A 15,354-nucleotide genomic window follows, 5' to 3' on the forward strand; every position below is an offset into this window, starting at 1 on the left:
CCCTTTCCTTCAAGTTTCGTAGTATAATCACTCTTAATCAGCATAGCTTCATGGCCGGCAGAGTGAGATCTTTTTCTCTCCTGTATCTTTTACGTCTGCTGCATCTGAAGTAGTTTGTGATATAGGTCAGCTTCACGTCTTTTATTTTTACCTGAGTAAGGCATTCGACGTAGTCAACTGCAACATTCTCTTATAAAAAGCTTTCCCCTTACGGAGAATGTGGTTAGGTATACAATTAGTTAAAAAGCTATTTGCCCAATAGGCAAGCCTACGTCCCTGTCAACAATACTACCTCTTAACGAAAAAATAGTCAGAGTGCAGGCGAGCTGGTGTAAGTTGAACAGGATTGTAAACCTGAGACTGGGGCAGAAAGAGAACACAACAGAAGGTAGTAAAAGAGGAGGCAACGTCTCAAACTCAGCTGCAAAGTTTATTTCGAACACGCTTTATATACCCCACCTTCAACGCCGTCTCTACAAAAAAAAAAAAAAAAAGCATGACAAAAGGACAATGACATTTGGGTAAACCTTCTCTTATCTCCCTTGACCTTGGCTGTGGGACACTCACACAAAGGGTCACATTCTAGCATAACCACCGCCACCCGGCGAACCTGTAAACACGGCTCTGATCTAGACTTCCATAGTTGAAAGTTTCCCCAGATGCAGAAGGGGATCGGTGGCCGAGTGGTCTAGCGCACACCAGCTCGGAGCACGTGGAGCGAAAGCTCGCGCTGCAGAAGCCAGGGATCCTGGGTTCAAGCCCCACCCCTGCCCGTTTCGATCTGGATGAGCATCGTACCGGCGTGCGGTCGTGTATCACTACTGTGTGATGCACGTTAAAGACCCCAGGCTAGCGGTTGTACCGCACTGGCTAAATTTCTCATCTACAGCTGGGAGACTCGTCGCCCCTGTGAGGCAGACCAAGTTCTAGGCTGTATAAACACACACACAACCCCCCAGATGCAGGAAGTTTCATCAAACGTGCTCTTCGCACGGAGTGGCGTAAACGATGATGATAATGTTTATGAAAACAGGCACATAACACACACATTTATACAGATAATGGCAGATATACGTAGCTACATGTGCTACCAGTTTTTCTTCGGAGTGCAGCTGGCGCGGAGGAGTCCGTCAATAGACCCCTTTCAGAATTTTGGCAACACTTAAAAAAATTTAGCCGGAATAGTAAAACATCTAGCAACATTGGGTAATCGCCGTCATTACGCAGGGTTCGTCTCGTTCGACCTTGCGTTCGACCAGTCGGCGTGCAGCGTAGCCGCCGTAGCGTTTTGAGCTATGGCTTGTGCGGGTGTTTTCCCGATCACCTGTTGGTCTAATGATCTATCGATACTGCCACATATAAGTGACAGAAAGGTGGAGCAGTTTTACAGGAGCCGGTCAGGCACAGACCGGTGCATGGAAAGAAGCTACAACTTTGTCGTCAAAGTATACGTGGTCCCCGCATCGATAAGGGCTAACTACTCACGGAACAGGCAAGCTCTTTCTTGTTTTGTAGCGATTTTTTTTAGTAACATTCCATAATTTTAATACAGATAATCATAGTGATCGCGCTTTTAGCGTGGCCACTCCGAACTACCCGGTACGCTTGTCGTTCGGTGACAGCCGAGAACTCGCTCGTTTCGTTTTTCGTACCCCTCCAATAAACTTAAGACCGCGTACCAGTAACTGCAAAAGGTGCCTCACGAGTCGCAACCTTGAGTGTTCAAGAAATCGCAATCGCAAATCGTACGGAACAGCAGAAAGGGTTGTAGGGGCGGGTGGCAGGCAGCCCCCCATTTTAAATTCCTTCCTCGGTAACCTTTTGAAGACTAACAAGTTAAGCGGTTTGTGGCATTCCTCACAAAGCTACAGAGTAGACTTTCCAGAACCACCGATCTATTGGGTTTATTTAACGGCGTTTGTAAACTTACCACGTTTGTTTGAACCCACTCGAAATGTGACATTGCAAAAAAAAAAAAAAAAAAAAGTGTGCTGGAACTGATATTTATTTGCACAGAAAATATGCACAGCGGTTTTTAGTGTAAAACCGGTGTATAATTTTTTTTTATCCCATTCAGTGCGGGAAGTTTCTTCGTCAAGGGTTCCTGCTGCTGAAGCAAAAAGAAGACCCAGGATCCGTATACTGTGATGGAGGCAGTTGGGGTACAAGGCCAGTCGTTGGATGGCCATTGTAAATGTAAAGGAACCGAACTTGCGAAATAAAGTAAAGGAAACGAACTTGAGGAAGAAGTAATCATGCATCTACACGCCGAACTAGTACCTGAAACGGCCTCGGTTCCAGTGAAGAAGCACTGAAGGAGGGAGCCGCTCGCGCATGCGAGCCGCGCACTGAACCGCGGCTGTACCTCTCTAGTTAAAGACGGGGCGCGACACACGGCCACAGTACCACAACATATAATCGTTTGCGACGCTTCCGCTTACGGATGAAAAGAGCGTTTTCTTGTCTAACCCGCGAAAGTTTTGTAAACAACACGAGGACTCGGTTTTTCTTTTTGAACACTTTAGAATTTGTCTGACACGTACCTTTTTTCCGTCTCCGTCAACGTATCGATCCTGCGTACACAAAGGTACGCAGCAATGCGATGGCGTATTGATGCGGCGCGCGCAGACTGGGACTCAAAGTGTAAGCAGCACCGTTGTAGGCGGTAAAATACAGGCGGTTCTGGCGGGACCCCTGCGTGATGGCGGCGGACCTAGTTGTGGTTGCGTGCAACAGGTGGCGCTCTACTCCGAAAGGGGTAAATAGACTACTTTTATAAATACCTGCATGCAACACGGCGCACGTTGCACTCTGGGAACTAGTTGGTTAGGGAGGAGAGTGGCGTGGCTTCGGTTTCGATCCACACGTCGACAAGAAATTATACATAGAGCATGGACTATTAACGGCCGTTATCTCATGTTTTCTGGTCCCGAGAGCGTCATCTGTGGTCTCTAATCTGGTTTAAATGGCCAGACCTCGAAGCTTTAGCACAAGCCCAAGACAGCTTGTCTTAACGCATGCTTGTTATATTTTTGTACTTGAGCCTTTCTGTTAGCGTTTCGAGGTATGTGGACGAGCCAGTGCTGGGAATCTCGACGCTGCGAAGCAGAGCCGTATATGTAGAGAGTTTGGTCAATGGGAGGCGCGGGCAGAGCCAGGGCGTGCGGCAGACTCGGAAAGAGGGCTTGGCATGCTCTCTTGACCAACCAGAAGCCGAAAAGAATCCCCTAGCGGTGGTAGCGAGAAACAGTTCTGAGCCGATCGATCATCGAAGGTCTATGTTCGTATATGGTTTAAATAAGTGCGTAAGAGTGAAGTGTAGTAACTCTTTGTGGTTGAAAATAGGGTTCACGTGTTGTTTCATCATGATCATGCAGAAAGATGTAAGAAACGAATGCACCGCTCAACTCTGTTTTGCGCGGAAAGAGTGTGACCGCTCTGACGGGCAGATTCCCGGCGCTCGGCGTTTGGCGTAAGGATTATGTCGATCTTTCCGCTAGTCGCACTCTTCCACCATCATTTTAGATGAGTGTGATTGAAACATCACGTGTACCATATTTTCAGCCATCAAGAGTTACTCCAATGCAGTTATCAGGTTTGTTTCTCGCGACCACCGCCAGGGTATTATTTCCGGCTTCTGGTTGGTCACATTCGAATTTCTGAAGACGCCCTGGAACACGCCCAGCCCGCTTTCGGCCAATGGCGCCGCTTCATTTGTCTCCTATACTTCCCAACGAATGGCCAAACTCTCTACATATACGGCTCTGCTGCGAAGCTCGGGAATCTATACGAATCAACCAGCTGTAGCAACGAATAAGTATGCGAGCATCCAGCTGGGCGCCTTTACATTAGTGTTGTTGATCAGGAAGTTTGTTTGTTTTGTGCGCCCGTAGACGAAATATAACTTTTTGCAGTTAACGCGAGGTAAAACTCAAAGGCGCCATTGAATTTCAGACACACCGTTCAGGCAGTCAGTAAAAGCTCGTCCAAAAAGGCTTAGCGAGGAGTAGGGGACGCTTGTTAGGGCCTCTGTCGCAGCTAGTCGGTCTCACGTTTGCGAAAACTTAATCTTCTATCAGCATAAAATTTTAGTGTGAGATATGCGATGACACAAGGAAGAGATCACACAAACTTTTGTGGAGAAGTGAGGTGGAATTTATTGCGTTTTCTTATACGCTCATGCGTCAACGCTGGGCTCAACTTCGATACTCCTGTGAGGATGCGGCTTGCTTTTCGCCCAATGAAGTAACAAGAAGCGGACGTTTCGAAATAAAATAAGTGTAGGGCTCAATTAAGGTGACCGAATTTCAGTTGTAGTTTACTGCTACTAGACGGGATTACTGACATCGAGCTCGCAGATGCACTCGTGGGGTGAGGTGACTAAGCCACGTCCTACTCGTTTGCATACGCACGCACAATGCCCGGTGTTTCGAGAACCAAGGAAAGTGTCCCGGTCTTCGTTTGGTATAGTGAAAATGGCCCCTGAAGGGCAGAGTTCGAGGGTTTTCTGAACATACAAAAACGCCGTCAATGTCATGTGACGTCACGTGGCACCTCAACCTCAGGTGAAACTGTAAATTCACCTGACTTAAGGGTGTCGTGTGGCCTGAGGTAACGACGTAATGAAGTCACTTAACGCCAGAAGGCACCATGATGTCGTCACGGTGTTAGGTGGCCTCAGGTGACGTCACGGTTACGTAATCGCATTACGCGACGTCATGGTGTACTTTGACGTCAAAGAGAATCTATAACTGCTACGGATTAAGAGCAATGTGAAAAAGAATAAAATAAATAAGATTTATTTTATTTGAATCAGATTATTTCGATTTAAATTATTGTTGCTACAAAAAATTGATTCTTTATAAATGTTTTTTTTAAACATGACAGATTAAGGACTTTTAGTAGACCGTAAACTACAGCTTCGCTTTGCTAGCGAGAATTCGTGCTGTCACATTGAAGCATAGATAGAGCACGCGCCCGCTGGGAGCTGACTTTATGACGATCCCAGCCGCTGTTCCAGCACGAACACTGTAACGCCGTGGAAGCCAGCCCTGACTCGAGCGCGGCCATCTTTGATGCACTGGCCATGAGGCTTTTGACCGCTGTCCTGGCGTCCTTCCCCTTTGCATTCTTTGGAACGCGATTTGGAAGCATTTGTATTTTCTTTTTGGTTTAACTGTGATGAAAATAGTCACCTAGCGCGTGATAAAAATGTTTCCAGATACAAAAAAAAAGGTTCTTTATGTTTTGTTTTCTTTTTGCATTCTTTAAAGAATATCATATATGTTTCTTTTTCGCAAGACACGATGCGGTTGCCACGGAAACGTGTCAGCGAGAAGAGGAGGCAGTCTATGCGGGGAAGCGAAAACATGGCAGCTGGGAGCGTTTGGGGACGCTGTTTTATAGACTATTACAAATAATTACTGTGAGTACCGTTGTTTCTGAGTAAAAGACACACTCCTTGGAATGTTTAGCAACAATATTTGAGCACAATATTGGCTTAGACGAAGGATCTCCTGGGTTAACTGCGCCATGAACGATGACCCTCGGTCTGTGATCAGGACTTCGGGGGCGCCGTGCCGGAGGACGATGGACTCGATGAAGAACTTCGCGACTTCGACAGCAGTCCCCGAAGGAAGGGCTTTCGCCTCGGCGTAACGCGTAAGATAATCTGTGGCGACGATTATCCAGCGGTTTCCCAGGGTCGACGGTGGAAAAGGGCCCAGCAAATCCATTCCAATTTGCTGGAACGGTTTGGTTGGAGGGGGAATCGGCTGAAGGCGACCTGCTGGCTTTGACGGCGGTTTCTTGCGTCGCTGGCACTCATGGCACGATCGCGTGTAGAGATGGACGGTTTTCGGCAGCTTGGGCCAGTAGTATTTTTCACGTATTCGGGCTAGTGTTCGGCTGTAACCGAGGTGTCCTGAAGTTGGGTCGTCGTGGCAGGCTTGAAGAATCTCTTCTCGAAGGCTGGTGGGGACTACCAGAAGCCACGACGAATTACTGGTTCCAAAATTTTTCTTATAAAGTACACCTCTTCGAATAGCGAAGGTCGGCAGGACTCGTGAAAAGACACGAGAAACGGTACTTCCTCGTCCTTCTAGATGCTCAATCAGGGCGCGGAGCTCCGGATCGTCTCGTTGAAGTCCTGCCATGTCGTTGGTGTCCACGGCACCTAGGAAACACTCGTCATCATCCACGTCGGTACAGTCTGGCGTTTTGACGGGGGCTCTGGACAAGCAGTCGGCGTCGCTATGTTTCCGTCCTGACTTGTAGACTACGGTCATGTCAAATTCTTGCAGTCGAAGACTCCATCGAGCCAGGCGTCCTGAAGGGTCTTTGAGGTTTGCAAGCCAACAGAGCGAGTGGTGGTCTGTGACCACCCGGAACGGGTTCCCGTATATGTACGGACGAAACTTTGTGATCGCCCATACAACCGCGAGACATTCTTTTTCCGTCGTGGAGTAATTTTTCTCCGCTTTTGACAGTGTCGGACTTGCGTAGGCAATAACTCGCTCCGTGCCTTCCTGTAGCTGTACCAATACCGCACCAAGGCCGGAGTTACTTGCGTCCGTGTGAATTTCGGTTTCGGCGTGCTGGTCGAAATGTCCGAGGATCGGAGGTGTCTGAAGTCTTTGTTTCAGTTCGTCGAACGCCCGTTCTTGTTCTTCTGCCCAGTGAAACTTCACGGCGTCTTTCGTAAGATGTGTGAGGGGCGCCGAAATTTTTGCGAAATCTTGAACGAAGCGCCTGTAGTACGCGCACAGCCCCAGGAATCTGCGGATGGCCTTCTTGTCCGATGGTCGAGGGAATTCGGCTACGGCGGATGTCTTCGCGGGGTCAGGGCGTACTCCTTCGCTACTAACGACATGACCAAGGAACTTAAGTTCGGCGTAGGCGAAGCGGCACTTCGTTGGCTTGAGTGTGAGCCCTGCGGTCTTGATGGCTTGGAGCACGGCCCTAAGCCGTTTCAAGTGCTCGTCGAAGTCGTGCGAAAAAACGACGACGTCATCCAGGTAAACGAGGCAGCTCTGCCACTTCAGTCCCGTTAGTACAGTATCCATGACCCGCTGGAAAGTCGCCGGAGCCGTACAGAGTCCGAAGGGCATCACTTACGTGTTATAAGGCCTACAGGTAAGAAGGTGAAATCTGAAATTATATTATAGGATCCCTTTCCTCTCCCCTGTAAAACATAAAAACTGAAACTAAATAGTTGACCTTTTGTCAAGTAAGCTTTGGATACCACGAACTCCTTGGTGCACAATAACTTAAACAAGTTTGATAATGGTCCACTTTGTTTGAGACCCCATCTTTCGTTCGGCCCTTTAGCTCGCTACACTCGGGGTCTCAACAGGTACAGGCACCGCTGAAGGACGTTCAAGTTGGTTCACGTACCTTGTACAGGAAGCCCTTGTTGTCCCCAATCCAGGCGACGACACTCATGTTCTGTCGCAGGACAGTCACCGACGTGACCAGCCTGTCCTGAAGGTGCAGCACCAGGGTTCCGGACAGGGGAATCGTTCCTTCGATGAAGCTATTCCCGATGGGCTCGCAAAAGAACCTTCTTGATTTCTGGTCGAAAAATACAATATTATGTTTGTTCGATTGTTCACTGCAGTCCCAGTGGGTAACTTGACGACGAAATCAGCTGTGACCGAGCTAAATATATCTAAAATGAAGAAGCGTGTCACGGAATTTGGTCACGCATTTAATAAGGGGCCTTTTGAGTGGGCAGAGGGGGTTTTAGTAAATGGTGAAGCTCAAAATACTTACCATTAACCAAAGAAAGGCGAAGTGCGCTCAGTTAATAAGCATCACGTTCTCATGGTCTCTGCGCTGATACATCGCATCTGTCAAGTCTCCCCTTTTGATCCTCCCTGCTTCATTTAATTACGTTCACACGCTTCGTGCACGAAGCGCGTGAACGCAATTGAACCATCGTTCATACATCGGCGTTCGTTGGCGCTCTTACTGATAAATGTCGAAATCTCGTTGAGTGAGGAACGGTAAGATGATGTTCAGGACGACTGTAGTTTGATAACCCTTTTCATCTTTCGCCTTCTTTTTTTTTATTAGAATATTCAGTTTGCTTGCACGAGGAAAAGAACAATGAACTTACTTGGCGATGACACTCCAAGTTTGTGCCGCGCTGGTGGTAGAGTTGCGACAACTTGGACGTCGGCTTGCCCAAATCGCACTCTCGGATGGCTCCGTAAAAGGCATCATGGACGTCGTCCATCCTGAAAGAGCAGACGGCCGAGCCGGCGCTGGCGTCGTTCTCCTGCATCCGGCCTCCGGAGGGCTTGCCGAAGGCCACCAGTACCAGTCCGTCGCCCCCATGGAACCCTGGTCCGGCGGACGCAGCCTGGGCGATCGGGAACCCGAACTCTCCCCTGCCACAGCGGATGGGCAGCTCGGTGTATGTCAATAAGGTACGGTCGGTCACGCAGACCCGCGATATCCGTGTCTCGAACAGTTCCAGGGCCAGGCCCGTGTTGTGCACCGCGATGAAGTAGGCGAATATGTCACGGCTCGTGCCGTACACGTAGCGCACCTTGTAGGACTTCTTCAGCGACCGACTTATGTTGATGGAGGAGGACCCATAATATTCCAACCAGTATAACTTGAAGTCGGAACCGTCCGAGTTCAGGACGCGCGCCGACACCGAGAATGGGTGGTAGTTGAACGGGCGGCCGTCGTAGGTAGACGCGGCTAACAGGATGTGCCCCAAGGAGAGTGCCACCGTGCTGACACGAGAGGCAACGTAGTTGACGTACAATTTTTTATCCATTGTTATAGAGACGTTCAGTTTTTTCCGTACATCATGAAACGAGCAGATACCCTGCCAGATGGTCCCGCAAGCGAGCACAAGGGGATATACAGGACCAAACGTTGTGAGTACCTGGTTGTCATTGTCTGTGAAAGTTCTGCCCTCAGCGCACTCCAAAGGGTCCGGGGTGCACTGGGGATTATCAAGACGGGGTCCCGTGGACTTTTTGGCCTCCAGTTTAAGGTCTGGGGATAGCTTGTAGAGGGCGTTACGGCCGCCCACCACGACCACGCCGTCATCGATGCTGAGGTAAATGACGTTCTGCAGCGGTCCGTGCTCTACCTCGAACTCGACGATTTCGGCGGTGGAGTGAACGCTCGCCAGGAGGACCAAGGCCACTACCCAGATCGTGCATCGCTGCGTCCCGTCCATGGCTGTCAGGGCCAATCCCAGGTTGAACCTGGTGTAGGTTAGAGTATCACGAAAACACCCGATTGGTCAAGCGCATGGCTAGAACTCAAACTCAAAAATATTTGTTCTTGAAACAATTAGCAATTTTCGTTACGTGTTTTTAAACCTACTTTAACGGCTTCGTCTTTATATTTCGTCTTACCTTAGCATGGACTAACTTCGAAGACTGTGCAAGCGCGAACAGCTAGCCTTGACTGCCTTGACTGGAGCACTCACTGCATTAGCGCTCGTGCAGCCGCCGAGTCTTCATCCAAAGTAACTAGCTCGCACTTAGCATGCGCGGTTAAAAATAGTCCATGCTAAAGTGAGAGGAAGTATAGACGCTTTCAGGCAGCTGTGCAAGGGCGCCAATTTAACAGACCTTTAGTTTTTGTTCCCTCTTATTCCGTTCGCTCCACTTCATCATTACCGCAACAGGACAGGGCATTTTAAGTGTTACTCTGTCCTTCTGCCCAGCATAGGCCCTTTTGGAGACACGTCAACGCCCGCTTCAGTGGCTCGGTATCACGCTAAGACAAGAGAAGGTCGTCTATGGCGGCTTAGTCTGACGCGCGCTGAAAGCCTCTATAGATTGCCAGGTGCCGTAAATATCTGCATCGCTCAAGAAGCCCATACAAAAATGGTCTATGGACGTCTATGGAAAATTCTGCGGCAGGTTATCATCCCCTTTGGCCTTCTATTGTCGGCCATCCATAAATACATCTACAGCCAGTTCTATGGTCCTATTTCTAAAGGCTGGGAGTCAATAGATTTTCTCTACCCGCTTCTAGAAAATTCTATGGCACCGGGTCTAAAGACTGGCAACCAATAAATTTTCTTTACCCGTCCAATGAAACTTTTATGGCAACGAGTCTAAAAATTCCTCCTCCATGCTCGCGGCGGCAGCGGTGGTCTGCTAAACGATCTACTAAAACTCTCAACACAGGTTTTTTTACTTTCTGACTTGGGCAACTTGATGTTTTCAAGCGGTCGCATTATATCACTAAAAACAGTCTCGTTTTAGTCGTCTGCTGTGATACCCAAGTCATGGTTCGTGGGCCTTGATAATCCCCGCCACCTACTTTCTATAGGAAAAACGCTCCAGCTTAGAAAATTAAAGCAGTACCAAATTTCTGTAATACCGTTGGCAAAGCGTGACCCAAGATATGTTCTCTGCTGTTGCAACGGGTCTTGGAAACCAGTAATATTATTTCCTTGAAAAAATCATTGCAATACTTGTGCAGCAATTAAAATTATTACCGTACCAAAACTGAAGATAAATTACACTGCAATCAAGCAATAGCTTGATTCCAATGTTCACCACCAGTGTACTGCGTTTCAACACTTCATTGTCAACACGATTCATCAAACTTATTAAAAAGATAATTAATATATTTTAGTTTATATTTATTTATTTCAAAATACTGCGACCTCGATGAGGTCATCGCAGGAGTGGAGAGAAACCATACATATACATTCAAAAAGGTCATCGATTAAAGATGTACACACCGTACGAAACAAAACATAGAAAACCGTGAAAAAGGCAAAATAAAAAGAGTACAAAAACAAACACACACACTTCAATTACAGATTCCAGGCACCATATCAGAACACCTACTGTATTTCTAATACAAACCTATCAAAATCGAGACAACGAACTGATTCATTTATGTTATTCCAATTTTCTATCGTTCGAGGAAAAAACGAATATTTAAAAGAGTTAAGGTGGGCTCTGTAGGGTACAAGATTTAATGGATGAAAGCTTCGGGTGAGTGATTCAATAACAGAACCAAGATATTTTTCCTCCCCGATTAAGTGCACAGTTATTATTCACTATTTTATGTAGGAGCTTGAGCCGTTCTGCAGCACGTCTAGATTCAAGAGGCGTAAGTCCTATGTCAGTCATAGGATATTTTAGAGATGGGGGCTATTCCAAGAGTCAATTCAAATAAAGTATTAAGTACGAGTAATATTTGCTCTGCCTCTCTGTGTTTTTGCGACAAATGATGGGTCACCGGCAAAGTTGAATTCAAAAATTAGACGGTCATATATATAGCTAGTGCTCAACCCCCTCTACATATGCCTGTATTCTGTGTGTTGAGAGATGTACGCATGCACAGTATATCTACCATGTAGCGTTTACAGGTCGGGGGAACTTGAAGTAGTTTTTTTTTGTTTTTGTTTTTTGAGTTTGCTGGCTAAAGAGAGCCATAGGGTAAGCCAAGTATTTAACCAACCATTAGAAAAGCTAAACAGCTCTATGGCTGGACAGCGGTAGGGCCATAGAAAAAGCTAAAGAGGCCCATAAAGGCGACCATAAAAAATGCTAAAGACAGTTATAGAAAATGCTTCCGCTGATTGGGCCGAATAGCTGAAGCCGACCATAGGACATTTTTGTATGGGAGGCTATCGAGCGAACCTGCCGCCACAACTTTGTTTTAGCCTCTAGGTGACGTCCATTCACTTCGATCCATTCTTGAAAAATAAAAAAAATAAAAACGATACGAGCCGATCTGGCAATGGGCCATTTCACTCGCATTGATGTATGCTATTGTCAGTGCTTTTTATACCCTATTTCACCTTATGATGTACACAAGGAAAGGCTACAAGCGCGAGCTCCTTGTTCTGGGGCACATCTCGGCGGCACAAACTCTCGTGCAGTAAGGGCAGCTGCCAACGCTATGAGTTCGCTCTCCCAGACTTCGCTGCGGTACAACATAAGGTGAAACAGAGTATAGTGAACACAAATCAACGCATTAGCTGCATCGCGCTCTTCTGCATCACGCGCTTCACTGTTACCTTTCACGAATAGCGTACTTATATTTCTCGCTTGCGCACTCACCCTCCTTTGCCTTACTTTTTATATCAGTATTATTACTTGACAATACATAATATTATAATACTGAGTATTAGGATTTCCTTCAAATCGCTATAAACTGCGACAACGGTGCACTTCTCTGTGGAAGTTTCATAATGCTTATTACCCGTCGTTCAACAATTTTATTGACAATTATAAGTAGTTAAATTTGAGATGCTTGTCGGAATTCACCGTCCTGAGAATACCCTATTTACACTTCCGCCATAGAGGTTTCTTTGCAATCGGCGTCGGCCCGCGCCCTTGGGTCATGACCGCACGCCATGCGCAGAGGGCCGCGAACTGATTCGCCGCCGAGAATAGACCCTTTCCGAAATTAAGCATGGCCACGTCAATAACGGTCATTACCTAAGTGTATATCGTATGTGCATCGTAAGGGCTGCGTTGTGGTGGCTGATGAAGGGAAAGACAGGCACCGACATGGAGCTTGAGGGGGAGAAAAGGGAAAGGTTTCCACAGAGTGGTTAGGAAAGAGCGAAAAAACTGGATGGGACGCTTTGGACACGTGTTTTCTTTCAAGTTCGGTTGTTTTCTTCGCGGTTTCCTCTATTTTATTCAACATCCAGATATTTTTACAGCTAGTTGAATCAATGATGACGACCCGTGGTCATCGGGACATCATTGTTTGATTATAGGCTGCACGATTAACAACCGAAAGGGCAGAATATTACCGGAAGACATCTGTAACAACGAGTGTTGTTACAGATGTCTTCCTTTGCGACTGCGGCTGCAATTTCTCCAAGCTCCATCACTTTCCAAATGACCTAAACCTCTGGCGGCAGTGGGTTGCGTCTGTAAACCGAAAAGATCTTTACCCGACGGCATCCTCGTGAGAGTGCGCGAAATATTTCGTGAATAGAGCTCGTACCAAACTTACAGCGGTTACGTCGATCAACATGGGCTTCGCTCGCAAGGAGGGTGCAAGTTTTCTCGTAATAATCGCCTGCTTCTGCTTGTAACTTTTTGTAAGTTAATGTATCTTAATGCTGATATCAGTGGCGACATTGACTCGGTTTTATCATCGACAACGTTTCGTTGAAATCTCATTTTGGCAGCCCGGTGTGGCTGGAAATTGTCCTAAATGTAGTTCTATCGGTTTTCCTTTATCGCGATCTCCTACGCGATGGCAAATAGCAGTAAACTTACGTTGACCGTCGCAGCGGCGACCGGGTTCTTCTTATTTTGAAAATAACTACTTAACGTAGCTGGAAAGAAATCTTATATTTTTATTGCTGAAACAACCTAATGCATCCATTCCGAATCGCTGAATCATTGATCGACTAGCTCCGGCAATGGGCCCACCTTTCATTTATTATTCCTTAAAGGCCCCGCCAGGGGCATTACATAGGGGGGGGGGGGGGGGGGGGGGGCTATACAAAGAAGCACACAAGTAGAACTTTTATACAATAAAAAAAATAATAAAACATAGAAACAAGATGTGGCTGAGCACTGGCCTTAGGTAGGAGCATCGCACTTATTACATATTAATTAAATATAGACGATACAGCATGTCTGAAGAGGTCGGGGTCACTGATGAGCACTACATGGTCCGGTAGATTGTTCCACTCTATTATGGCAAGGGGAAGAAATGAGTTGTTAAAGGTGACAGTGGAACCATGGATGCGACGTACACTAAGGGAGTTAAAAAGTCGTCGGGATGAACGATGCGGTTCTAACAGCAGAGACTGTCTGAGTAGAGGTGGTAATAAAAAAATCTACTGGAAAAGACAGATGCGTGATATTCTTCGGCGAGAAATGAGAGTGGGTAGGCATAAGGAAGCCTTCATGGCCGACACACTGGCAGTGCGTTCATAATTAGAAACAATGAATCGGGCAGCACGATTCTGAATAGATTCTAAGGTGTTAGTGAGGTAAATCTGGTGTGGGGACCAAATGGCAGCTGCATACTCAATCTTCGGACGCACAAAAGTTTCGTAGGCCAGCTGGCGCAAAGCTGGAGGGGCTGAGTGCAGACAACGTCGAATGTAACCAAGCGTTCTGGAAGCTTCGGCATGTATGGAGTCAATGTGGAGGGTCCAAGACATACGGGAAGAAAAATGAACGCCAAGGTATTTGTACGATTGAATACACTCAATTGCTGATGAGCCTAGAGAGTATTTGAAAAGAGATGGGGAATGTTTTGGAGAAAAACAGACAAACTTACATTTAGAGTGGTTTAGCAACATTAGCCTTGACATTACTGTTTTCCGTTCTAGACGAAGAACACGCTCGTCGGCACGGGACCCTCAATTAAAACTTTTATAAACATCTGTAAGCCGGAGGCAGCTGCCTTCGGTCGTTCTTTGCAATAATCTCTTCACGCGCGTCCTTGTTCACATTAAATTTTATGCTTGTGGACGACACGAAACGACAAAATTAGTATCGATGTACTGCATCTAAAACGATTAAAAAAAAAACCGAAGGGAAATTTAATCGCCGTAAACTCTCCAATATTTTGAGTATTCACCTCCGATTTCTATCGGTGGCGCGTTCAGTGCCGCTCTTGTCGGCATGGCCGCACTGGTGGACGCCATAATGCGAGGCGAGAAACCTCCCCAATGAGCTGAAAAATACCATCCGCGAGACGCAAGACACAAGACAGGCCCTCAGCCGAGTACCCAGCACTTGGAAGCACCCAACCAGCAGACCCAAGGCGGGAGCGGCGCCCCGAAGAGACTTTCGCCAACGTTTCTACCCACTCAGCATGGCCGCGGAACCTGCCGCTCCCTCCATGGCGCGAGAGTATTCGAAACCGCGTTACACACGAAAAAACGGTCTATAGACACTTTTACTCTTTTGCAAACATGAGCCGCTGCTTCCATCCCAAGCGACTTCCGTACCCTCCGTCTCTGCAAGCCTGTCGAGCTAGCTGATATGTCACCAGCGCTAGTCCGACGAGTGCATCGGAGACAAAGCTTCAAGTCGCATTCGAATGCGGACGACTAGAGCTCGGCGTTTAGATGTCCCTCGCCGCCCTCTCGCCTCCTCCTTTCGCTTACACGTGATCTCAGTGCCTCACACCCACGACCCGTCTTTTACCGGGGACTGCCGCGGTTTCATAAACTGGGACTGATGCGAAAGAGCTGCTATTTTTGTTGGCGCCACCGTCAAGGCCTATTCTGTTCCCGGTTTTCGGTAAATGCCAATAAACCCCTACAAGTAACCCCCAAGCTGGTTTTATCAAAATCAGAAAAAACCAAAACATCCCAGATAAGCATTACCCTATAGCACACACACACACGCACGCACACACACACAC

The 15,354-nt window shown here is 47.3% G+C and overlaps 1 protein-coding gene across 1 annotated transcript in view; it reads right to left on the reverse strand.

Moving 5' to 3' along the window:
• Nucleotides 1-13,039, reverse strand: part of LOC120838858 (plexin-B1-like) — a 48,505-nt gene extending 35,466 nt beyond the window's left edge. Inside the window, exons 1-3 of the mRNA XM_042292153.1 lie at nucleotides 12,973-13,039; nucleotides 8,120-9,230; nucleotides 7,396-7,572 (exon numbers count right to left, since the gene is read on the reverse strand). Coding sequence (XP_042148087.1) covers nucleotides 7,396-7,572; nucleotides 8,120-9,202 — 1,260 coding nt within the window. The 5' untranslated portion in view covers nucleotides 9,203-9,230; nucleotides 12,973-13,039. The remainder of the gene's footprint in view (nucleotides 1-7,395; nucleotides 7,573-8,119; nucleotides 9,231-12,972) is intronic.
• Between the last annotated feature and the right edge of the window lie 2,315 nt (nucleotides 13,040-15,354).

The sequence above is a fragment of the Ixodes scapularis genome, unplaced genomic scaffold (genome assembly GCF_016920785.2).
Source record: "Ixodes scapularis isolate PalLabHiFi unplaced genomic scaffold, ASM1692078v2 PGA_scaffold2__306_contigs__length_199485367, whole genome shotgun sequence".
In the NCBI taxonomy this organism is placed as follows: Eukaryota; Metazoa; Arthropoda; class Arachnida; order Ixodida; family Ixodidae; genus Ixodes; species Ixodes scapularis.